The sequence below is a fragment of the Talpa occidentalis genome, unplaced genomic scaffold (assembly GCF_014898055.3).
Source record: "Talpa occidentalis isolate TD23 unplaced genomic scaffold, MPIMG_talOcc4v2.1 talOcc4.15, whole genome shotgun sequence".
NCBI classification, from domain to species: Eukaryota; Metazoa; Chordata; class Mammalia; order Eulipotyphla; family Talpidae; genus Talpa; species Talpa occidentalis.
Window position 1 is genome coordinate 77,541,346 of NW_023601543.1, and position 26,306 is coordinate 77,567,651.

At 45.3% G+C, this 26,306-nt stretch overlaps 1 protein-coding gene across 1 annotated transcript in view; it reads right to left on the reverse strand.

Moving 5' to 3' along the window:
- PHEX (phosphate regulating endopeptidase X-linked) overlaps nt 1–26,306 on the reverse strand; it is a 167,010-nt gene that overhangs the window by 113,882 nt on the left and 26,822 nt on the right. The window contains exons 4-9 of the mRNA XM_037512613.2: nt 18,171–18,257; nt 16,921–17,147; nt 10,100–10,168; nt 7,582–7,698; nt 4,555–4,638; nt 2,866–3,011 (exon numbers count right to left, since the gene is read on the reverse strand). Coding sequence (XP_037368510.1) covers nt 2,866–3,011; nt 4,555–4,638; nt 7,582–7,698; nt 10,100–10,168; nt 16,921–17,147; nt 18,171–18,257 — 730 coding nt within the window. The remainder of the gene's footprint in view (nt 1–2,865; nt 3,012–4,554; nt 4,639–7,581; nt 7,699–10,099; nt 10,169–16,920; nt 17,148–18,170; nt 18,258–26,306) is intronic.

Here is a 26,306-nt window from a genome sequence, read left to right on the forward strand (position 1 = left end):
GTTGAAGAATACAGGAAAGAGATCTGGGTTTTATCTTTATCTTAAAATAAAGTTGTATATGTACATAATATCTGCAGGTAATTTTTCTATCCCTATTTTCTCTACTATTGTTCATTGTGTATACATTTGTCCAAGTTATCATTGTGACAAGAACCAGATTCAAATCTCTCTCATCCGTTTTGTTATGACAGGTCCTGAGCCTGTCAAGGAGAGTCCTCACCAGAGAGATGATGTTTCTAACCCAGTGAGTTAAGGCCCAGTCTACCACCCGTTTTTAAGTTAGGCTTTTTTGGAAATAAAATTCATATAATTTCTAAAAGCACCTAGGAATTTGCAACTGAAGATAACATAGATACTGGAAGAAAGTAACTCACTGAAGAATGCATATCCAGCATAGCAAATGCCACCTTTCAAAAGAAATTACCAGCAAAATTTAAAATGTGCTAACTCAAAGACGTGGACGCCAAAAGTCATTTGGGTCATATTGAATAGTATTTCAGACCTAGGAAGTACACATGAATAAGTTCTCTAAAGCTGTGAGTTCCCTCCACCACCCCCCACCCCAACGCCCACCCAGAAAACGAATGGTAGGACTCTCCTGAGGCAAGTGTTAAAATACAGATTCCTGGGTCTTGCCCAAATGGGCTATGTCAACCTCTGTGAAGGGACCTTGGAATCTGCATTTTGCCCAGGGCCTGAGGTGACATGGAGCACACACTGAATGGCCAGGCTCTGCCCCCCAACATACACACCTCTAGATTCAACGTTCACTTAGAAAATGCTCCAAGAACTATCACTTATCTCTAAATGGTGGAATTTTAAGTGAATGGAAACTGTTTCCTCTCCCTTTCCTGTGTGCTTTCCTCGACAAACACACGTTCCTTCTGCCCTAAGAAGACAGCATCATAAAAAGAACAGCAGCTCTTTAGTGGCGTCGAAGGGTCTCCATAGATGGGAATGGATGTGCCACTTTACTCCAAGAATTTTTGCAGGTTCCTTTTTTTAATGTGTAACTCCTGGCAATACAGCCTTGTCTGAGTCCAAATAAAAATATGATTTTTAATCATGTCTCAGCAGTTAGATGAGTAAATTGTCTGTAAACTAACTGACCTTTCTGTGCTTCATTTCCTAGAGTCAAAATTGAATGGCTTGATGAAGATGTAAAATTTCTCTTTCCTGGGCATCGTTAGGATTTCCTTTTTCTGTCAGTGCTAAAGTAGCAAAGCAACGAATTCTAAAACAGGCTTTAAAATAAGAAAAACCTGACAGTGGGCCTCCCTAGTGGTGCAAGGGGTTAAGCACCGCACTATGAAGCAATCCGTAGCCTCTGTGGCATGAATTCAATCCCCGGCCTGCCAGGGAGCAACCCACATGGCACAGCAGACCTCTCCTATCTCGCCCGCTGCTCCCCTCAGCAGTATATTTCAGTAAATCTGCCTGTTCTGCTCCCCATTGTCTCTACTGAATTCTCTCATCCCCCTATGCATAAATAAGTAAATATTGAAAAAAAAAGAAAAAAGAAAAACCTGACGGTTACTACTGTTTCATCAGTGCAGTTTGTCTACAGTTCTCAGAGTGCTGTTATGGCTTTTCAATTTAGGGGCTTCTGTTTTTGCCACAAAATTACTTATTGACTAAAAAGAAACCAGAAAAAAAAAAAAGAAAGAAAAGAAAAAGCAGCTAAAGAAAACAACATCACTGTATAAGCAGTCCCCAAAACTAATAAATAATGTAGACGTTCAGAGAGAAAACTGTGGGGAAAGACCAGAAATACAGGGCAACACATTGCAACAAGCAGAAACAAGTGTTGGTGAGACTGTGGAGCAAAAGGAAACCTTGACACCGTTAGGGGGAAGGCGGACTGGACCAGTCCCCGTGGACAACAGGATGGAGATGCCTCAAAACATTAAAAATTCATCTACCCTACGATCCAGAATTCCACTCTACACTTCTACTCAACAAAAAATACTAAGACCTCTCCTGTCTCGCCCGCTGCTCCCCTCAGCAGTGTCTTTGGTCCATCTGCCTGTTCTGTTCCCCGCTCTGTCTTCAAAGAGACGTAGGAACTCCCGTGTTCATTCCAGACTATTTACAGTAGCCAAGTTATGGAAACAACCTAAGCGCCCAACGACAGCTGCACGGATAAAGAATACTTTACAAAGATGAAACTTTGCCATTGGCAACCAACAACATGGACGGAACTGGAGGGGATTATGCTAAGCAAGATAAATCAGAAAGAGAAAGAAAGACAAATACCAGATGAAATCACTCTTGCGGAATACAGAGAAACAAAACACAGGAACAGGTAAAACTCAACCAAAACAAACCCTGGAAATCTGACCAGAGCTGAGGCTACCAGAGGGGACAGTTGGGGGGGGCAGAGGAGTTAAGGGGGAAGGGGACCCGATGGATTGTGGGCGGAGGACTGTGGTGACTTGGTGGTGGGTGTGTTGACTTGCATCTGAAGAGGCGTGATGCCAGACCTCTGGAAATGCACAGTGTTGTTAACCACCGTTACCTCGATTTAAAAACAATAGTTTTTAAAGGTTAGGGGCAAAATTATTACGTGTGTGTTGTCACTGCAGCAAGTAACTCACACCAGACTATGGTTTAGGCCAGTTTGTGACAAGGTGCCACATTTTCCCTAAGACCCTTCTGAGGTAACTTTCTTTTTTTTTTTTTTTGGTGGGACCCTGGCCCCGTGGTGCCCGGGAACGACCTGCAGAGGCTGAGGGCAGCCTCGCAGCCCAGCCCCTGATGTAACTTTCTTTACAAGAACACATGTTCAAAGGACGTGAGAGAGAAGACCTTATACTTTAAAGGAAAAACAAAAGCCACGGTAAAATGCACATTCCAAGCACTTACTTCTTCCTCTCGGCGCCTAATATCCTAAACAAATCCTTGAAGTACTGCGGGACGCGGACCACCACGCTCTCCGAGAGGTCGAGGTCCTTCAGGTGGGGATAGAGTCTGACATCGATGACCTTCTTGATGTAGCCCAGCCAGTCAAACTGCGGAGGGAGAGAGAGAAAACACAGCCTGTTAGGCAGCGAGCCAGGAGACAGGCAAACGGAGTCAGTTGAACCTAATCCACTGCTTGCAATTTTAGAGCAAATAATTAAAGATGCAACGGCTCAAATGCAGAGAATTAACACCCGATCGCGGCCACCCAGACCCACGGCCAGAACCGCACGTGAAACGTGGTTCCGCGCCATCGACCTCTCTCCTCCCCCTCTCCCTGCCCTCCCGTGCCCCGCTCGCATCCACACTCGTGTCCACGCGGACAGGATGCCCTCCATCTCCGGTCTTCCTCTCTGGCACAGCCTTTCTTACACAAGGCAGCAAAAAGTCACGTGGCCATTCTTTAGAGCGTCGCTAACTTGGTATTTTCAATAGGCTGCCCCCCAAATCATTTCCAAGCCTTTTATTTGTTTCTTCTCTGCCTCTTTTACACTTGAAATTGAAGTGGAAAACTTGTAAGTAAGGATGGCCAGGTGCCCCGATTCTACCAAGAAATGAAGGGAAGATGTTTGGGGTCGTTCTGGAAAGGCTTTTATTTTTTCTGGTCAAAGAATCAACCATGGGGCCTCCCTGGTGGCGCAGTGGTTGAGCGCTGGGTTGCGAAGCTGCCCGCAGCCTCTGCAGTGACGGTTCGATCCCCGGCTGCTCCCCGGCCACCGGAGGAGGGTCCCACATGGCGCGCAGACCTCTCCTGCCACCCGCTGCTCCCCTCAGCAGTGTGCTTCGGTCCTTCTGCCTGCTCTGCTCCCCGCTCTGGCTCTGGTGAATTCTCTCACCCTCCCGCGCTTCTGACTGTACCCAGTGCTTGTATAAATAAATAAAAATAAATCTTAAAAATATATAAAATAAAAGAAAACAATAAAATAATTAAAAAAAAAAAGAATCAACCATGGCCACCATGGGCCCTCCCCCTCCTTCCTGCCCTGAGGCAGATGTGATATCTGGGGCCGTGGTAGATTCTGTGCGACCAGAACTCATCAAACAGGAAGTCAAGAGTGAACACACCAAGGAGAGTGGCGTGGAAAGAATGAATTTGGGGCTTTGAGAACATTGTTAAACAGTCATCTCTGTTAGCTTTCAGCCTCCCTGGTGGCTAGTAGGGTTTAAGTCTCGGCACTATCACTGCTGCGTCCTGAGTTCTATCCCTAGCCAGGGAGCTACCCACATAAGGCGCAGCAGACCTCTCCTGTCTCGCCCGCTGCTCCCCTCAGCAGTGTCTTTGGTCCATCTGCCTGTTCTGCTCCCCACTCTGTCTCTGGTGAATCCTCTCATCCCCCCCACACCTCTGGCCTACAACCCAGTTCTTGTATGGAAAAAAAAATACACTTAGCTTTTAAGTGACTGTTGGAAAGGTTTTCCATTCCATATAGCAGAAAGCATCCCAATGGACAGACAAGGGATATTTTATGTGGTGATGATAACCAAGAAGTCTCAAGGTAGATCTTACAAGGAAAACATTTATAGGGGATTGAAATGCAATCACTTGTGAAATGACTAGTTAAGATGACATTTTTCTGGATTGTTTTCACCAACCTGGGGAATCATAGCGTTCAGTTGGGAAATGTTCATTTTGTTGTACATGGCCTCACTGGTTCGGTTTTCATGTGGAATCATTATCTGTTGGAAAGAAATTTAGGTTATGTTTTCAATGAACCATTTCTTCACTGCAAGACTACTTTCTCCACGGGCCCACACACCTGCACAGCATCGGGAAGCTTTTCAAAACCTTGGGGTGGTGTGCCACTTAGGAGAGAGAGAGAAAGACATCACTTTAGGCAAGATCAAGGAAGTAAAAAGAAACTTTCTTTCCCCGTTCAGTAGGAAACACTGCTCCCAGAAAAAGCAGCGGCCGAAGCCCCTCCTCACCCATAATGTGGATGGGCAGAACTGGCGACCAGCTCAGGTTTCACCACCAAACTGAGACTGGGCAACTGAGGCGAACAACCCACCTTCCCCTGTCCGGAAATGGTGCCCGGATAATGACCTCGCTGTTCCTGGACCAGCCTTTCATTCTTACGGGCACGTTGTCACTGCAGAGTACCAGATTCTCTGCCACCACTGCCACCCACGATCATTCTGTCAATGGCTCGTTCCTTCAGCTCTCCTCTGCCCTCTGGGTTTTCTCGCCTTGCGATGACCCAGCCCCACTACTGGGGGTGTGGATCCTCATTTCCAGGACCGCATCGCCAGTGCTGGCTCCCCACAACTCCCGTTCCCCATGCTCTTGCCAGTTCGCCAACACCAAAGCTACACTTCTCACCTCTGCCACGTTTTGTCTAATCTAAGAAGAGCGGCGATCACATCTTCCTCAAGGGCCCCCTTCATGGCTTCCATGAACAGGCAGCAGCTGCCCATACCCATGTTGTGACTTGGCCCTTACACCCTCCCTCATCTGATTCCCTTGCATTTAACTTGCCAACTTCCACTGCCCCCAAGACTCCCCTACCTGGAAACCCCATTCACCATTGTTTGAGCTATCATTAAAGACTTTGCCCGAGATTCATTCTCTTTGTCAAGAACTTTCCAACAAAACTGCACCTGACTCCAACCCAGGGATCACTCTGTCAGCAAGATCGCCCCGTGGCACACACCTCTCTTGCTGGGTTGGTTAAATGAACACTTCCATGACTATTCATAGACGCTCCTTTATGCTACACTAGGCTGTGTGCTCTCCTGAGCTTCATGGGTTTCCCTAGAACTATGTATCCCACTCATTTTGAATGTCCCTAGAGAACTGGGGTATAAGAGACGGAGGTGAGCATATTAGCTGGCAAAAAAGTCATGCACCGTGGACTTTTTTAAAAGATGTATTTATTGATGCATACAAGAGCTGGGGTACAGGCCAGATGTGCGGGAGCGTGAGAGGATTCACCAGAGACAGAGCGGGGAGCAGAACAGGCAGATGGACCGAAAACACTGCTGAGGGGAGCAGAGGGTGAGCAGGAGAGGTCTGCTGCGCCATGTGGGAATCTCCCTGGCCAGCCTGGGCTCGAACCCACACTGTAGAGGCTGTGGGCAGCATCACAGCACCGCGCTCAACCCGCTGCACCACCGGGGAGGCCCCACCGTGGATTTTTTTGAGGTAAAGCCAAGAGGCCTGAGTGACAGGCACCTGCCCCTCTTTTTTAAGAGCTTCAGTGTCCTCAGCTTGTCCCTCCTAAGCCTCCACAGGAGACACTCCCAGGATCTTGCCAACAGCTCCCTGGCTCTACACCAGAATCGCTGCCTTAGAGACTCTCTCCTCCTCCCTCTACTTGGACTCAGAGCCTCAAGTGGGAACCCTTTGGCCTCAGAGCTGTTGTTAGCTGTCTGCCAGCTACCCTCCTCCTCCCTGAGCCCATGGATTCGTCACTTCATCTAGCCTCTTGACAATTCCCAGTCTTGCCTCAGTCCAGCTGTTTTTAGTCCCTTTTTGGTGCAAATTCCCTGGTTCAGGGCAAGGCTTTCCCAGCTATATCAGAACTTCAGTCCAAATTAGAGCTCTGGGTCTCCTATTTGCCTGGGCAGGGAATGCGGATCTCTATCCAAGGCTTAGAGGCCCAGTCTTTGATTCCACATCTGGAACCATCTTCACACAGTCTTCCAAGGTGACATGCAGAAAGGAACTTGGAGAAACTTGGAGAAAACTATGCATATACATCACTGCAGCTAAGGGAGACTAATTCCTCCTAACTTTTACCCTTTACCCCAACCATGACCCTAAAGGAATTTAAAATTATTTATGGAGGGGTCCTCCCTGGTGGCGCAGTGATTGAAGACACAGTGCTAGCAAACTATCGTCAGTCATTGCAGCATGAGCTCAATCCCCAGCAGGCCAGGAAGCAACCCACATGGCGCGGCAGACCTCTCCTGCCTCGCCGCTGCTCCCCTCAGCAGTGTATTTCAGTAGATCCACTGTTTCTGGTGAATCCTCTCACCCCGGTACCTCTGGCTTAAACCCCAGTTCGTGTATGTATAAATAAATAAATCCTTAAAAAAAAAAACAACTTACAGAGAACATGGCATATGATACAAAGACATTCATTTAAGTGGGATAAGAAAAGAATGAAAAACAGGACTAGGTACAATGTAGAAGCAGAAAGACAAAAAAAAAAAAATCAAAACCCACTTAGCAGCATCGATATACTCTGGCTACATCAAGTCTGCCCAGTATGGGTGGACTATGCCCAGATCTTAAGTCAGACTGACCCCAAGTGGGAATGATGTAGAATATACCAGATTAAAAATAACCTTTCACTCAAGCCCAATCAGTAAAAATGTATTAAATATTCTTCTACTGGAGCCACAGGGGAGTTTCTCTGGGAAAATATAGTCACAGGGTCTCCCTGTCTCTGTTCTTTGGCCCCAGCTGAGCAGCATGTGGACACCGGATGGCCTTCAAGCAGGGAGGTGGAGGAACGTAGAGCTGTTCTTTCTGTCACGGTTCTTCCCAGAGAGACGTTCTACCTGGGAGTCAGGGTGGGGCGAGGCCACAAAAAACTACGGCGTATATTTTCATTCGCGACATACTGCCTTTAAAATAAGGGAAAGAAAAGAAAGAGACTTTCAATGAAGACTCACCTCTGCTACCTTAATTTCCAATTTCAGCACGGACTTCATGTCATGCTCTGCTCGGGATCGGTTAGCTCCCAAAAGCACGGCAGTGTCCACCATGAACTTGTAAAGGGCATCCCGATACTACGAGAGAAAGAGCAGCCAGTGACCCTACAGCAGACCACTAGGAATTACGTTTCAGAGCCACAGAAGATCAGAAACAATGGGTGGAAATAAACGCCCTTCGTGTTCACTCTGTACTCCAAGTGTGCACACGTAGTGTGCAAGCCCGACCCCCCGCTCTGGAGAAAGCAGAGTGACGGCTACGTGGGTGCCGTTTTCATGGGAGATGCGGCTGTCCAGCCAGCAAGGATCGAAAGAACTAGTTTTCTAGCCACCAGTGATAGCGTACATGAAACATCGCCAACGAGCCCAGAACAGAAAGTTCAAGGTCAGAAGTCTTCTTTCCGGGCGAGGGAAGCTTTAATAAAATAATGGGAAAGAACTGCCGCTAAAGGCAGGAGGCATGATCCAGAAAAATGGGCGGGGACTGCGATTCATTCTCTTCCAGCTCCACTGACCCACCTTCACCCTAAGAAGCTAAAGACCAGGCGGTGCAGGCCCTGCCCTCCCAGTTGTCAGGAGGAGGAGGACAAGAAATTTCCTCCCTGTGTGCTCTAAACCCACTTTCAGGTGATGCATATGTCATTGGAGTGGGGACCTTACCACATGGGAATTGAGGAATCTAGTTGGGGGGTCACCTCTCCTGTCAGATAGAGTTGTGAGAACTCAATACATCGGGTATTAAATTTTCTCATATTTATGGGAGGAAAATAAGACTTCCTTGCCATGTACCTTGACCCTGTCAGCTAGGCTGACTATGTCTATGACCGTGAGACCTACACAGTGCTTGGCACATAGCAGGCCCTTAATAAATATTCGTTCGCTCACTAAGAAGCCTTGCAAATAGTCATAATTAGACACAATGTTTTGCAATTCCCAGTTCAATTCGAGCAATGTTTGTTCAGTCAATGCATGTGCAAAATGTCTTGCTAGGCATTCTGTGCGTCTGGGGGTGGCGGGGAGTACAGATGAAAAATGAAATAATGCTTGAGCCTAGTTCTCAGTGTGTGATCCAGGGAGGGAGATAAACGTGTAATTACTAACTGGAACATTCGGAGACCAAAATAAGTTCTTTAATGAATCTGCTAAGTGCTTGGAAACACAAGTGCGGGAGAAGGATTCCAGCTTGGGGAAACTGAGGACATAGCCTGCGAGAGCTTCAGAAGCAGTAAGGAGTCCTCCAGTGAGGGGGCGAGCTGCCTTTGTGGGGGAAAGAATAAAAGTAGATGAGCCAGCAAAGGTGATTTGGGCTCATGAAGAGGCCCTGAACTCCCTCTGAGGAATGTAGATCACAGCTTGTGAGGAAAAGCATGCTGGGGACACCTTGGAATAAAGAAGAGGTGGGGACAGTTCCAAGGCTATTTGCTGGAATCAAGTGGAGAGTTAATGATGGTCTGGCCCAGGGGAGTGAGACTAGAAAGGAGGCACCAGGTAGAAGAGATATTTTGCAGGTAGAATACACAGGGCTTGGGTGACTGGTTTGGGTGTGGGGAGTGGAGGAAAAGAAGATTCTAAGCCTAGTTGCTGTTTTGACCTCAGCAGAAATAGAGGTGCCCCCAGATTGACAAAAGTTCATTCTATTCACTGTCAAGAAAAGCAGCACACCAACCCTCTTTGCTGAGTGTCCTCAACCAGAGAGTTGCCTCAGATCTTGACTAGTGTCCTGCTTTCCAGAGCCTTCTAGGGATTAGAGGCAGCCAGGAGCAGGGACTTCTTACTGTGAGTCGGCACTTTCCAGTCTGACTTCATGCACTCTCCGGATGCGCCAGAAGCCAGAGAGGTCCTGGTCTGGGGATCCTGGGGTATAAGGTTCCTCTGGAAGTTCACCAAAGCTCAGCCAGCTCTAATCCAGTCTCCAGGGAACCTCAGTACCAGGTTTCCAGGGTAGTCTAACCTGACTGATTTGGTTCTCAATAATCTTCTGTTAGCCTGGAGCACCTATTAAGGCAACGCATTCCTGGTCCCCCACTTCCAGTCTACTCCATCACCCTCTCCAGCGCTATGGCCCGAGAATGGACATGTAATAGAAGCCCCCAGGCAATTCTTAAGCACTACAGTTTGAGAACCATTAGTAGGTGGGCACTCACCATCACCGCCCTGGCTGTACTAGGGCCGTGGGCGTGATCCCCGCGCCGCTGGGGAATGGCCGCAGGCTCATTTCTGGTTATTTCACGTGAGTGTGCTATCTCCGCAGCCCGACCATGAGGGCACTGAGCATGCGGGCTTGCACAGCCTTGATGCCCAGACCTCCAGAAAACAGAGAATGGCCTTTATCTGCATGAATAAAAGGCCTTTGCTTCCCGCACTAGGGATATAGTTATCAGATAGCCACTCTGCTCATCACCGGTAAAGTCAGGGGATTTTGGAACAACTTGTGACCCCAACAGCAGCCTGACAAGGCACAGAGTTGAATGAAACTTACAGACTTGGCTTCTGTGCTATTTTCAAGGTAGTCTTCCCTCACCGCCAGGGAGAGTGTGGCTTGGTCCAACTGTCGAAATAAAAACAAAGCATTCTACTTGCACTGGGAATTCTTACGGAGCGTGTTAACAAGACCCATGAGATTATCTGTGTCCCCACCACGTGTTGACCTTGCGTCCCCATTACAAAAACATTTTACTATTGTCAGAGCTACATGTAAATAGACTCATCAGTGATGACAGATATTATAAAGTATCAGACACCTGCTCCGGCTTCCCCGATGCATGGTTTCTATTCCTGTTGAGGTTCTATCAAAAACTGAAGAGCATCCAAGTTATTTGGGTGGAATACCTTTTTTTTTATTTTTATTTTTATTTTTATATTCCCCATACAGTTGCAACCCCCTGATTTTGACCCAATCCCTTCTTTCCCCGCACCGCCCCCTCCCCAAGTGTGTCTCTGGTTCGTAGTTGTTTGTTGATTTTGATTTTTTTCTTTCTTATAGTTATTCTTTTTCCTGGTCCCTTTTTTAGGTTTTCTAGATTCCTGCTATGAGTGAGACCATCCGGTATTTTTCTTTTTTTTTTTCTGGCTTATTGCGCTGAGCATGATCCCTTCTAGCTCCATCCATGTTGCTGCAAATTGCATATTTATCTTTTTTGATTGCTGAGTAATATTCCATGATGTATATGGACCACATTTTCTTGATCCAGTCATCTATTTTTGGGCATTTGGGTTGTTTCCAAAGTTTAGCTATTGTAAACAGTGTTGCTATAAACATAGGGGTGCAGGTGCTCTTTGGAATTAATATTTCTGTGTCCTTTGGGTAAATTGGGTGGAATATCTTACCTGGTGTCCCACTTATTTAATGGGTGGGAAAACAAAAGCCAGAGACGTGACTGGCTTTCCCAAATTAATAGGATCAGGCAGAGCTCAGAGGAGAATCATTAAACCTGTCTCCAGATCTCATATTCTTATTGCAGTATTTTGCAAAATTCCATCTGGACAGTGCTGGTCACTCAGAATTTCTACCTTCCAACTCCTAAAATATGGAACTGTATTAATATTTTTATGAATTTTGTTTTGGGAAATCTTTGCAAATTTCAGAACACTTCTTGGAAAGTTTAGGATATAATATTATTATAAATAATAATCAAACAACTAAGAAGAAGAATTATTTTTTTAAAGATTTATTTATTTATTTATACAAGCACTGGGTACAGTCAGAAGCGCAGGAGGGTGAGAGAATTCACCGAGCCAGAGCGGGGAGCAGAGCAGGCAGAAGGACCGAAGGACACTGCTGAGGGGAGCAGCGGGCGGCAGGAGAGGTCTGCGCGCCATGTGGGACCCTCCTCCGGTGGCCGGGGAGCAGCTGGGGATCGAACCGGCGCTGCAGAGCCTGCGGGCAGCTTCGCAACCCAGCGCTCAACCGCTGCGCCACCGGGGAGGCCCTAAGAAGAATTATTATTATGTAGAAGTATAGCATATAATTTCTTAAATGAAAACTTTCAGCACCTTAAAGGCCACCAGATGTGCTGGAACCACTGGACATATATATGCCCCCAAATGAACCCCAATCTGTAACTCATACCACGTATAAAAAATAGAGCACATATCTAAGTGTAAAGCCTAAAACTATAAAACTTCTAGAAAAAAATATAAGGAGCAATCTCTGTGACTTGGACAAAGAGCTCTTAGACATATACCCAAATCATGATCCACAAATTGACCTTCATCAACACTAAAAACACTTGTTCTGTAAAAGAGCAGCTGTTGGGGGAATGAAAAGACAAGCTATAGAGAAAAGGATATCTGATAATCACAAGTATGAAAAAGAACTGGTACCCAAATATATAAAGAGCCCTCAAAACTCAACAATAATAACCTAATTTATAAGTGGGCAAAAGATCTGGACATTTCACTAAAAATATACAGATGGAAAATAAGCACATGAAAAGATGCTCAACGTCACTAGTCCTTAGGAAAATATAAATTAAAGCCACAGTAAAACACTACTACATATATATTAAAATGGGGGTTAAAAAAAACCCTGAAATCCTTAGTGCTGGAGAGTAGGTAGAAAAAGCAGATCACTCATTCATTGCTCATCGGAATGCAAATGGCACAGTCACATCAGAAACCAGTTAAACACACACTCACATATGACCAAATAATCCTATTCTAGGTAGTTATCCAAGAGAAATGAAAACTTATGCTAATACAAAAACCTGTATGTAATTTAATGTGTAATTGCCAACAACTGGAAACAACCCAGATGCTCTTTAGCTGGTAGACAGAGAGTGTGATACACAACTGAATGGTTCTAAGTTCTAAATAAGAATGAACTGGGCCTCCCCTGGTGGCGCAGCAGTTGAGCGCTGGGCTGCGTAGCTGCCCGCAGCCTCAGCAGCGCCGGTTCGATCCCTGGCCGCTGGTGAGGGTCCCACATGGCACGCAGACCTCTCTTGCCGCACCCGCTGCTCCTCTTAGCACTGTATTCCGTCAGTCTGCCTATTCTGTTCCCCACTTTGGTGAATTCTCTCACCCTCCCGCACTTTTGACTGTACCCAGTGCTTGTATAAATAAATCTTTAAAAAATAATAATAGGGCCTCCCCGGTGGCGCAGCGGTTGAGCGCTGGATTGCAAAGCTGCCCCCAGCCTCTGCAGCGCCAGTTCAATCCCTGGCTGCTCCCTGGCCACCTGAGGAGGGTCCCACGTGGTGCGCAGACCTCTCCTGCCGCCCGCTGCTCCCCTCAGCAGTGTACTTCGGTCCTTCTGCCTGCTCTGCTCCCAGCTCTGGCTCTGTGAATTCTCTCACCCTCCCACGCTTCTGACTGTACCCAGTGCTTGTATAAATAAATAAAAAAAAAAAAATAAAAAAAAAATAATAATAAATAAATAAATAAGAATGAACTACTGATACACGCCACAATACAGACAAATTTTGATCATACAATGAGAAAGGCAGAACTACGGGTAGAGAATAGGGTGATGGGATAGGGAGAATGACTGACTCCAAAGGGGAAATAAGAATCTGGGAGGAGGTGGTGAAACTACTCTGCTTGAATATGGTGGTCATGACATGACTGCACATTTGTCAAAACTTGCAGACATGTCCATCATGAAGTGAGCTAACTATATGCAAACTAAAATAAATGCATTAAAACTATCCAGAACCTTCTCTCAATATGGCATGTTCTCTCTTGAATACCAGCAACCACTTAAAGACTGAATAAAATGGATCCCAACAGATTTTCTTATTTAAATCTGATTCACACATTTAAAAGTTAAGTCAAAATAACAGGATATGAAATCTAAATTACAAATCAAAAATTGGAAGCATCTGAATAAAAAAACTGGATCCTACATGCCTGCCTCATTAGTCTATACAACTTTAGATTGTTTGATCTATCTTCTCTAGTCTCTTCTTCATCTTACTAAAATCTCAAATGTTCTCTTTTTATTGCTAGTCCAGAGGTCTTTTTTCACACCTATCATGGCATAATTCACAGGGAATGGGTTCCAGAAGCTCAGGCTCCTTTCCGTGGGTTCTAACAAAGTGAGCTTCTCTGGGTGGAGTAGGCAGGTACCCAAGTACTTTTCTCTTTGGCTTCCTTTTTTTTTTTTCCTGACCATTTTCTTTCACGCGTTTCAGGAAGCTATGTTGGCTCTTAGAGAGCTTAACATGCTCAATACGAACACTAATTCTCTTGGCAAAAATCTTGCCCTTTGGGCCTCCCTGGTGGCACAGCGGGTTGAATACCACGCAGTGAAGCTGTCCCCAGCCTCCGCAGCGCGGGTTCAATCCCGGCCAGCCAGCGAGAATCCCACATGGCACAGCAGACCACTCCTGTCTTGCCCGCTGCTCCCCTCAGCAGTATATTTTGTCAGTCTGCCTGTTCTGTCCCCCGCTCTGTCTCTGGTGAATCCTCTCACTCTCCCATGCCTCTGGCCTGTATCCCTGCTCTTGTATTAAAAAAAAAATCTTGCCCTTTACTTGTGTACAGCAATGCCAAATACATGCTGGTTAACATTGTAGACACTTTCAGTTTTGATGTGGGTCATTCTTTTTGAACAGTGTCCATCCCCTTGGTATCTATATCACCTTCCTTCAGATTCTCACAGATGTCGGAATGTTTTCTACAAGGCCTAGAGAGCATACAGCAGCGGCCTCTCCTCTTTCCCTTTGCGAAGGTAATCTTGGTGACTTATGGGAAGATGGCGGCTCTGGCCAAAAGGCAAATATTTTCTTTTTTAATGTATAAAATCTGTACAGAATCATAGTTTCCCATGAAAAATCTCTCCTTTACACACAACTTCTGTAAAAACCAAGCTAAGAGTTAGTGATGCTATGAAAAATTCAAGGAAAATATATAGCTCTGTTTCAAGGGGGGAAATGGTGTTTTTATAACATCCATCTTGTCTGTGTCGTTAAAATCCTCAGATTATTGTGTTCGCTCTCTTTCTCTCTAATTAGCCCAAAACAACCAATTCATAAGCCAACCTGGCTTCATCCTACTGCAATTCCCTATCTACCACCATTTCTTCCAAAAATTAAGAAAACCAGGATTATGAAACAGTATTATGATTAAGATTCTTTGGCTTTCAATTATATTTGCGCCACTTGGAAAATATTTCAAGCATCAATCTCATAGGAAAGGGAATTGTAGGCAATGTCAAGAAAGCCAGAGTTTCCATCTGATGAAGCGAAACCCACTTATTGTAAGTTTAGATAATTCAAGTGAAGCTACTAGACTTTTTCTAAACCACCAGATTGTTACAGTTTCCAGAGAACATTTTAGATACACCAAACACACCGAATAAGGTCAGTCGACTCCATGTCATTAGAAACATACAAACTCTTGAGGCACAAGATGTTCTCAAGGGGCCAACATTAGGACACTGTGTGATTTGGGGATTTTTAATCCTTGCATGCACAAATGATCTGAACACTGCAAGCTAATGGTAAAATATGTTTTTAGAAAATCCAATTCATTGAGGTCAAAATTCAAATTTTGTCCTCCAATGACAGTAAACCTCAAATGATGAAACAAAGCGGTAATACGACCAGAAACATCTGATGACACTTGATGTAGGAAAGGAAGAGACAGACATAAGAAAAGCTTCATTTCCAAGACAGTCTCTCCTTGCCATTGGATTTTGCTCCAAGACAGACAAATGCGGGCCCGACTGAAGATAACTGTAAATCACTCTTTCAGTAACACATTCTGAAACAACCCTTGCCTTCCAAACACTCTTTGGGCATCACATATATTCAAAACTTTCATCGTGCCTTAAATCCACACTCTTGTTATCTCCTTCCATAAAATAAGCACAAACACCCATAGCAAGACAGGTTTGTGGCCATCAGCTTCTGTTGTTTCCTGTATTTTTTGTATTTCCTTCCTCCATTCACGCCTGCGGAGAATCCCGTGCCATCTCACCACAGGGAGTTTCGCAGAGGGACATCATGTGGGCCTGAGCCACCCCTGCTTGCCACGCTGTGTGTCCTTGATGTAGGGGCACATGGCCCTTTGGAAGCATGTGCCTTTCTCTTCACCCAGGGGTGCCACCTGCTCACCCAGCTATACATCCGCTATGCTGTGCCTGCCTGGGGCCAGGAGGGGGGGCGGGTCTTTTCTTATCGCCATGATTTTACGGCATTAGAAAAACTAAGAACATTGAGGAAAACAGAACCTGATGGAAAAGAAAGTCTCAGTGCATTGAGGGAGGAAAGTCTGTGGTAGGAGAGAGTGTTCCCCCAGAGCACAAAGGGGGAGAAGTCAAAGAGTCTCGCGAGCTGAGGGACCAGTCACTGCCCTCCAGAAGGGACGTGATTTGAGAGCAAGGGGAAGCCCAGGGTCCCAGCAGCCGGGAAGGGCACGTGAAGGGGCCACAAGGGCTAGAACAGCATATGACCCGCACAGCTTAAGTATATACTATCTGGTCCTTTCCAGAAAAAATGCCAGACCCTGGCAGCCCCCCAAAATAAACTCTGGAATGCAGATTTGGGAAAGTTGGCTGGTATCGGAGAGAGGAATACACTCGACAGGTTTTATGCAATTTGAATACCAGTATATCATTAATATTTTCTGGTTTGACAAAGGGGAGAATTAGGGGAGAAAAAAATCAATGGCTCAAATTTTTCATAATTACTCAAAGAAACGAGAGAAGCAAGAAAAAGGAACTGCAGGATCAACCACATCAACCAATTGAAAAATGTTATTTGAATTCTTGCCAAGGTCTTGCACTGATTAATCTTTCATTGTTGGTAGTTCCCTGATAGTCTCCTGATTGTCCCAATATAATCACTTACCTCAGGGTCTGTCTACCTGGCCCACTTCATTCTGCAAGAGATGCTTACTCTCCCAGCAGAAAACACAATGAAACACTTGGAACAAGTTTTGCTTTATCTTTGGAAAGGAAGGGGGAGAGATTCCCAAAGAACTTGATACTTAAAGTCTTGGCCAGTACACAGGACGTTAGTGGAAAGGGAACAGGGAACCCCCCAGCCCATGTTCTCTCCTCTGTTCAGGGCACCACCCTCCCCCATGCTCTGTGTAGATATTTGAGGGCCAGGTTACAGATCACTTGAAACTCACTGATCAGCTTCCTGAAAGGCTGACAGAACTGAGCTGTTCAGAAGTTACATTCTGCAATGCCTGGGGTTTGGGGCATAGCCCAGACCCTACTAAAGAGAACTTTTAAGTTACCATTTAACTAAGGTAGTATGAGTCTCTTTCCCGGGGAAGGCACCCTCCCCCCGCCCCCCCAGTAAATGTAATCTTGGACTAAACACGATGAACGAGGCCTCACTGTACCTTCAAGATGTGTTCCTTGGACATCTTGTCATCAGGGGACACATACAAACGGATGAATACAGAATTGCTGTATTGACCACGAAATGTGGCGAGAGTCTGCAGAAGGCTGAACTTTCTCTCTGACCAAACCCCTTCAGGACCGATGTTGGATTCCAGCACAGGCCAGCGGAAAGGTGAATGCCGAAGGATGTGGAGCAATGGCTTGGCATCTGCTTTTTCTATTGCTTCTGGAAGGGAGCAGGTAGGAGGGGAGAGTTAGAATTGCAAACTGGATCACCAAACCAGAGTTCAAGTGCATCTGCTCAAGAGAAAATACTCTGAAGACCCTGCCTCAACATTCCCGCTGTTGGGGAAACGTGGGTTAGAATGAATACAACCACAGAGCCAGAACTACCTGTGACTCACACGTCAATGTGACTACCAAAACCTGGGGCTCTTGCCAGGAGAGCTGACTAGGAAGCCTGCTGGATATCGCCTACAGTAAAAGACGGGTTCACTGCATTGACGGCAGTCAACAAGATGATAGGCTGATAACACCCTGTGAGACTAAACAACAACCCTAACTAAAGGAAACTGCTCGACAAAGCCAGTCACTCCCGGATGAAAGTGATGCATGCGTAAGACCCTCTCATCATCTTTTACTGCCCTCTTCTAGCTCACCAAATAATACCCCAAATCCTAAACTAGCCAACAGACTTCAAGGGAACACTAGCTTCTTCCTGCAATATCTCTCAAAAAGCAGATCAAATGAAAAGGCAAGTGTCTCTTTTAACTCCAGTCAGACCCAAGATGCTGAAACAGACCTAAGACACCCAACAAAGATGTCTGTCAGGCAGCTGAAGAAGCAGGAGGAGCCTGGTCCACCTGAGATTCTGTATTTCTCTAGGCCCCAGTTGGGACATAGCAACACTCCCAAGTGTCCTCTCCGAGGCTCCTCAGAGCAGAGCTGGTCTCTGCATTCTGGCTTCTGTACCATACCAGTGGGGATTACCCTTCTGGATCCACCCAAGTTTCTTGTGGTGTAATTGATACCCCAAAAATCCAAGTCATAGAAATAAAATTTTCCCCATCAAACCAACCACAGAATATTAACTAAGACAGGGTTGGTTAAAACCCAGAGAATTGTTCTTTTCCTTCAACAACACTTTTAAACATTGACAGAATTCTTCATTGCTTTTTTTCTTCAACATTATCTTTAAACATTAAGAAGAAATGTGATAAATATTTTATTTATTTGCTTTATTACTCACTCTCATTCATGCAAGAGGAATAAAGGACTTTGGCTTTCTGGATGGCTTCAATGTCCCGCCTTCTACTGATTGATTTCTCCAAAAGTGCTAGGAAGGTTAAGAAAGGATTCATTAGTATCCACCCACACATGGTGCCAAGTTGGAGGTCATTTGATAATCACTGCCCCGGCCTCCAGAAAATTCATTGTGAAGACAGACAACCCTGGGAAAGAGACATCTATAATAGATATGCAGACAGCAGAACCAATTCCAAGTTGCTTGAGGTAAATAAAAACAATTTAACATTCTCTTCTTCCAAGGTTCTCCTAACTCAAAGAAACCAAAGTTCAATTTCCAACTGAGAGTGGACCTTCTGCAGGGGTTAATGTTTTCTGCCACCCACACAAAAAGAAACAGAACTCATTTATTCAAGAACCAAAAATAACTGAATTCTGTTCCTTGTCTCTGCACGGAGTAATATTCTCAACAGGCAATTTCATCAGGGTCGGGTTTCTTAAGATTTCTTCACAGTCCAGCTTCTCAGGGAGGTCACCTGGAAGAAATTTCCCATTAGAAGTTTTATTCAATGGTGCATAAACATGCTGTGGACATGGGAGAAGCTGTTTAGACAGGAAATGGAAAGGCGAGATTGGAAAGCCTACATAAATTGCCTGAAAACTTGCCTGTTTACACATTCAAAGTCCTGGCCATTTATGTGAGGCCATGTATATAAAATGGCTGCCAACACAGACTCAAGTCCACCTGGAAAAGGATTTACTATTTATAAAACCACTGATGCAATTGTTTGAAGTGGAAAATGACAATTGTCGCTATTCATTAAATAAGAGGAAACCCAAGACTCAATAAAAAACAAATCCCTCCCCCCACCAGAAGAACACCTTAGATGTAGTTGAGAGTATCAATTTACTGATGTGAAGCCAAGACAAAGAATAGCTAGGTAATGATGTAGTGCTCCCTACATCAGGCTACGTCTAACTACGTTTGTCAAGGCATTTGGAGTTTATTCTGAAACGACCTAGCTGCCTCCATCTGGTGGTAGAACAGATGCTCCTACGGTACTCCAAATAGTTTCAAGACATGATATACAGAGCTAATCAAATGAATAATTACATATTTCCTAATGAGGAATCTACTTCTTAACTACAAGTCCTACATTTCAAAGGAAAATGCCACCCACAATTCCTGTCCACTTTTTTATAAGCACCTGAACATCAAACAAGAGTGGAAAACTGGATGGATTCAAACAAATTGTTGTGTTGAATGTGGGCGTTTTCAATTATTTCAACTTGTTTGGCATTTCTTTCTTATTATCAGAACAACAAAAGTGGATAACTAGCCCCAAGGATAAAAAAAAAGGAGATTGCATTTTTGTAATAAACACAAAGCCCTACGGCCATACCCACATATATTATTTCCATTCAAATAGGATGTGTGCCTTTCCGCCATATTGCTTCCACAGTCCTGAGATTGTTTGGGGGGAGGGGGGGCAGATTTGGAAATAAATCATCCAAATTTCATTTAGGGTTGTGATGTTGTTTCAATGCTACAAAGACTCCACAGGCTACAAACATGAAGGCCCTAAGGACAAAAACAAGCCATGGGAGCAAAAGAACTCCAAGACTGAACGTTCCTCGAGCACCCCGAAGGCACTCTGCATCACAGGAAAGGGGAAGAGGCCGCGCATGTGAGAAGCGGGGCAATTCCCAGGCCCTCGCCAGGCCCGGCTAGCAATAACTGTTGGTGCTGAAATTCTCATTTCACCAGAATTCGGCTAACTTGGGGTCTTTGTCACCCCCTTGCCCTTCTCCTCTCCTTTTCTCTGTACCCGAGCAGGTAGGAGAGCACTGACATGCAGACAGCGCGTCCTTCTATAGAGCTCTGCACTTGAGTTAGTGATAAAAGGAATAAAATCTGGCCTAGAAAGTCAGTAATAATGAGCAGAAAACAAAGCCTGCCTATCAAAGGCAACTGCTCAGGTTATTAAAACATCCCTAAAGCATTGTACACCCATACAAGGGCATTCCCCTCACCATCACCATCTGTGTTGTTGATTGGAGGATTTCTTAACTACCCCCCTCCCGTTCCAGATAGTGCAAACCATGTTACAAGAGAAAGAGAAAACTGCAGTTCATAAAAACCTATAGTGCAACAAACCTCGGAATTGAAAACATTCTCTAGACATAGATGCAGAGAGAGAGAGAGAGAGAAAGAGAGAGAGAGAGAGAGAGAGAGAGAGAGATAGTCAGACAGCTTCTGAAATTTTTAATGGGGTAACACTGACTTACAGGTGACAGGGCCACGCGCACAGCCAGTGCAAGTGGTGGTCACTTGGCAGTTGCCATGAAAGCCTCAGGGGTAAGCAGAGACTGTGTATATATTCTCAAACCTGTCCTATCATGACCTGGCTTCTTTGGTGGTACTGAAAAACCACCTTGGTTCACAGTTGAATGTCACCTCTCATCTTGCTATTTTTAGTCCTTGTTGATTTTCCAGGCTACAGACTTCAATTTGGTCTGCAGGCTCCTCGGTTTATTTACCGTTCTGAGAAAGTCCATTTTTCTAACTCGCACTTCATGGGTATTAAACTCTTCTGCAGTTAGACCGGGAGACTCTCAATCAGCTTGCAAAGCCCGTTGTTATTCTCATTAAAGAAGAAAACTCAAGTTAACGACGTCACGGTCTGTGGTGCCCGGAACCCTCACGCTTTCCCACGAAGCCTGTGACACAAGACTCTGCAGCTCCTCGGCCCCATAGCCGGTCAAGCATGGGATTAAATGAGGCTGTTTGACATACTGAAAAGACAATAAGAGCTGATATTTCTCATTCTGCTGGAAAACTCCCACTTAAAAACAGGGGGAGAGGCTGTCAGAATTCTTTCCTCTGTTCGTTTTTTATGATCATCTTAGAAATGATAATTGGTTGGCAATAGCTCGAGGAAAGGGGGCAGAGGATTTTAGGGGCAGTAAAAACCTCTAACTCATCAATCCAAATCACGGGTCACCGAATAACATAAAAATAAGCCTCCTTTTAATCCAAAAGACCTCTTCATCCATAAGGGAATCATTTTTATAAAGCTGCCAGACACTTCAACAGTCCAATAGAATTACAGTCTTGTAATTATGCTCACTAATAACTGAACTTATAGGAATTACACTTATCAGGGTTATACTTCAAAATAATTTAAATTAAATGTTAACATTACTCTTTGACAGCAAAGCATCACAATGAATCTGCCAACGTGATATTTTAACTCATAAAAATAGCTTTCCTAGTTAGATCATAGGTATCTTAGCAGATCATTCAATGTAAGGGTTGTGTGGGACTTAAAGTCATTAGAATGCAGCTATAGGTTTTTCCTATAGTAGAAAGTCTATTTCCCCCTGCCTCTTATTTCTACCATCACAACATGATAAGGAAAAGGCCACGTACACTACATACCCCTACAGGGGTCCTTCCTGAACAATCCTGAGACGTCCAGGGGCCCAGCGATGACAACCTTTATTTATTAAGCGCCTGCTGTGAGCCAGGTACACTGTACATGACCTCCACCAGCCCCTCACCACGCCTAAGAGGCATGTATCATTAACCCCATTCCAAAGGGGTAAAAACCAGAACTTGTCCAAGGAAGCTCAGGTGGTAAAGGTTAGGCCTTGGATTTGGACCCAGATCTCCTATTCCCGCTCACTTCACCATTAGATACATGGTAAAATTCCACCAGTTGTTTTCCTAGGTGAGAACAAGGCCCCCAGTGGCTAAGCCAGGGGCAGCGATTCCCTCGTGGAATTTTTTGACTGATCTTGCAATCATCACTGGAAGAAAGACCTTTCTTTGTTGCATAAAGACTTGGTTTTTTGCAGTGGTGAAGTGACTCTGCATTGAAACACCTACCCCCATGTCCTGTCACCCTATTTGTGACCAGGGACACAAGCTTTCTAGGTGCCTGGCCAGAAGGGGGAGGCCTGGTGAGGAGAGAGCAGAACAGTGTTAGCTGGGCCTTCAGGCTGACTTCAATTCATGCCCTCGTCCCAAAGCAGAGGTTTCTAGAATTCAGTGTGCGACAGAATCATCAAGAGAGCAAGTTAAAACAATGTGGGATCCTTCTCCCAGAGTGTCTGATTCAGTAGGTCTGGAATGGGGTGCAGTAACTGGCATTTCTAACGAATTTCCAGGTAATGCCAACCCTGCATGTCCAGAGAATGCTTAGAGAACCACTAGTTTAAACCAACAGTATTCACCAGCACTCTTCCTATGCCCCCGTCTTTACTGCGGTGCACTTGACCATTATCACCAGTCTTTGGGGATACTTGAGGCCCCAGAACCCCTAGAACCCCTCCATCCTCCCTCCCTGTCCCACCCAAACTCCACTCAGGAGCCTTTGCTCCTTCCTTTGTTGACTTCCTCATTCTGCAGCTCCAGTGTGATTTGAAGGCAGCATTTTTCAAGGAGAGCACTGCTGGGTTTGGATTGGTTTTGTTCTGGACATGCTCCTTGCTTTGGCCCATTTTGGCCCAAGTTAGCTCCTCGGTTCTGGAAAGCCCAGCTTTAAAAAGTCCCTTTCTCAAAGGTGAAACGCAATCAAGGTTTGAGGTGAGGGTTGAGTCACTGGTTCAAGAAGCAAAATAGCAGCAGCACGCCAGGAAGACTAGCAGGGTGGAAAAAAAAAAAACCAGAACAACTATTTTCAAGTCGAGCTTATACCACACCCTATGGGGGAGAGTGGGATAAATATTACATCCCTGAAATCCTAAAAAATCTGAGCTCCAGACTTCACTATTCCTCCCTCATCTATGAAAGAGGCATCAAAACACTGTAAACATAGGTTTAAAAAACCACTTCCCAACTAAGCTCTGTTTTCACTCCCACCTTCCCTGAGGAGGTAAGAGCAGCCGAGGAGCTATTCCTGGCTTTCAAACCACAGTGTGTGGTCAAGGGACACGATCCCTCTAAAATGGACTTTTTTGACAGTGAAGCATTAAGAGCCACGTTCTCTTTCCTGTTCTACCCAGAATCATCTCCCCCCAAAAGGGGAAGCAACAGCACCTCTGGCATAAGCCAAGACCCGAAGGGACAAGGCGGTGATGAGCAGAGTTAAGTCCCGTGCCCACCAACTGCTGCTGTATCTCCCCTAGTGGCTTCTTCCAGGTGACTGGGGGTACTTGGCAAAGCACCTTCCTAGGCTCAAAGAAACTAGGGGCTACAAGAAAGAGACGGTGCCCCTTTAATGCTGTCCTGAGGAGACCAGAGACGCAGGATAAGCAGCCACCCTCGGGGCTTTCTGAAACAAGCCAGAAACCAGATCAATATGAACCCGTCTCCACACTTCAACCACCCCTCCGAGCCATTCTCCACACACGGTGGATGTGCTCCCACAAACCGCATGGCCCGTCACCCATCCTGCCGTTGACAGATGCCTTCCCAAGGCCTGAGGACAGAGGCTGGAATCTTGAGAGGCCTCCAGGCCTGTGGGCTCTGGCCCCTCCTCTCTCTCCGATGCTGTCTTTTGCCTCCTTTGCCTTCCAACTCTGGACTCCACTCACACTGGCTTCTTGGGTTTCCTCAAAGGCACCGGCTGGACAGAACTTTAGCTCATGCGGCTCTTTCCGCTTGGCTGAAAACTGGAGACATTTGAAATGTTAGACCCATAATTTGTGGGGGGGAAATTATACGGCCGGATTGGCTTGGGCAAGTCACATCATTTCCTTGACCTTCGCTTCCTCAGATGTAGGGCAAAGACAGAAATAAACAATGATGGCCGGCATCACAGAACCCGGGTGAGGGATCAGAGAGAAAACAAATGATTCGCTAGAGGGAAAGAATTAGTCACAAGAAACACGAGGAGCTTGGGGAAGCAGACTTATGAATTTGGAACCGACAGCAGGTAGCAGACGCAGTTCAGCTTGGAACTAAATACGTAAGCGGTGGCCATGAGGGGAAGTCTCTCCAGTCAGACCCAGGCGGAAGTTGTGAGCACCCCGACACATATCTGTGCATTTGTGTGCGTGTGGCCCATAAATATCCGTTCCCAAGACTATCTTAACTGTTCATGAAAATAAAATTCTCTTCTCATCTTACAAATTAAAAGGTCCATGCGTGTCTTAAAAAGTATCTCTCGCTGTGCGAATATCCACGAGACTATCCAAACAAACATATCTTGGTTGTGACAAGCTATTATCCATCCAAGCAGCATATAATTAATTTTCCGGCTATGGGTAGTGCCATTTTACATGCAATGTTCTCTTGACACTTGAAAGCAAATAGTCCGTCATTACTAATTCATTAAACATTCACATAGATACTATTAATCACAATGAACTAATGTGGTATTAATGGGTAGGTTGTTAATTTGCAATTACATGCAGATTTCCTAATAAATTCAACTTGCCTAAGTTTTGGGGGGAAGAAGGCAAAGGAAAACAAAATGAGCCAATCTTTCAGAAAACAAATTAAGGGGAAGAAATCCCTCTCCCTGTGCCATAAGGCAGGACAGGCAGAATGTTTGTCCTCTTTTTTATTCCAAGAAATCTTTGTATTTGCCCAATGCGATGACATCTGCGATATATAGATTTTCTTCAAAATGAGAATATAAATGGAGGAAAAAATAAATCGACCACGAGCACACCCTGGAGAGGTGCTAACTTCCTGCACGGGCAGAGCGCCGCTGCGGCCATAGATTTTGTCATGAAGCCTGACTACTCACCCTGTGCTCCCAGACCAGCAGTGGAAGCACGACCTGAGAACGTGCCAGAAATGCAGACTCGTGGATCAGTGTCTTGGACCAATTGATTCAGAATCTGCATTCGAGGAAGATTCCCAGGTATTTTCGTGTGCACACTAAAGGTTGGCAGGAACTGTATTCAAGTGCAGCCTTGGAGCAGCAAACTGGGGTGGAAGAAGCAAATGGGGAGTTTTGCTTCTACCCCACTGCAATGGTAAAGGCCAGGCATGCAGAGGAATCAATATCGTGAAATCTTGCTGAAATTGCTTGAAGCACCTTAAGAAGGTGGATGGGACAAGCACTTGGGGAGCTGGGGTACATATTTCATCAATTCTAAGCAGCCCATTTTTTTTTTTTTTTTTCACAACTGAACATCTCTGAAATTGGAATCCATCTTAAAACTGTCAGTCAGGCACTGTCACGGTGCAGTTGCTGCTGCCGGCCCGCGGGTGAACTTGATCTAGCAGTTCACAGATCCAGCGCCTCAAATGTGATGGTTGCGAGGCTGGTAAATTGCCACTTAAAATGTCTCCAGAAAGATTTCACTACAATTTGGCAGTGAAATGAAAAGTGCATGACATATCCAAAAGGGCAGTCTTAGAGGAAAATCCCCGAGACAAAGAGCACTTTTTCACAAAATGTGGAATCACCATTGTTGTTGCTGACAAAGGACAGCATTTTCCAAGAACATAAAAACACTGATGATTCAAAATAAAAAAGATCCCTTGAAAAAGTTTTAAGAATGCCTTCCACCAATCTCTTTTGCTTACATGTTCCTTTTTAGTGAAGGCAAAAGAGCAATGTATGATCAAAAAAAATACTGCTTTGGGCCTCCCCGGTGGCGCAGCCTTTTGGGCCTCCCAGGTTACGGAGCTGCCCGCGGTCTCTGTAGCACTGGTTCGATCCCCGGCTGCTCCCCGGCCACGGGAGGAGGGTCCCGCATGGCGCGCAGACCTCTCCTGCCGCCCGCTGCTCCCCTCAGCAGTGTACTTCGGTCCTTCTGCCTGCTCTGCTCCCTGCTCTGGCTCTGGTGAATTCTCTCACCCTCCTACGCTTCTGACTGTACCCAGTGCTTGTATAAATTAAAATAAATAAATAAAGCACAAATGTTTATTAAAAAAAATACTGCTTAAATCTAAGAGGACACTTTCCATGAACATAGAAATCCCAAGAGATAAGAACGTGTAGTGTGACGGCTTGGTCTTTCTTAACACGCATGAATGAATAGCGCATCTTCCAGCTGACTGAAACTGTATTTTTGATTCGATGAAATAGGGTATTAATTAGCCCAGGCTACGGAAGACTCGGCAGTATTTGTGCATTCTCTGGCTTCATTTAAAGTCAAATAAATATAACCCACAAAATGGCATGTCACTACAGTGTTACCACTACAGAAGTTCCAGTATTTTTCATTCTGGGGA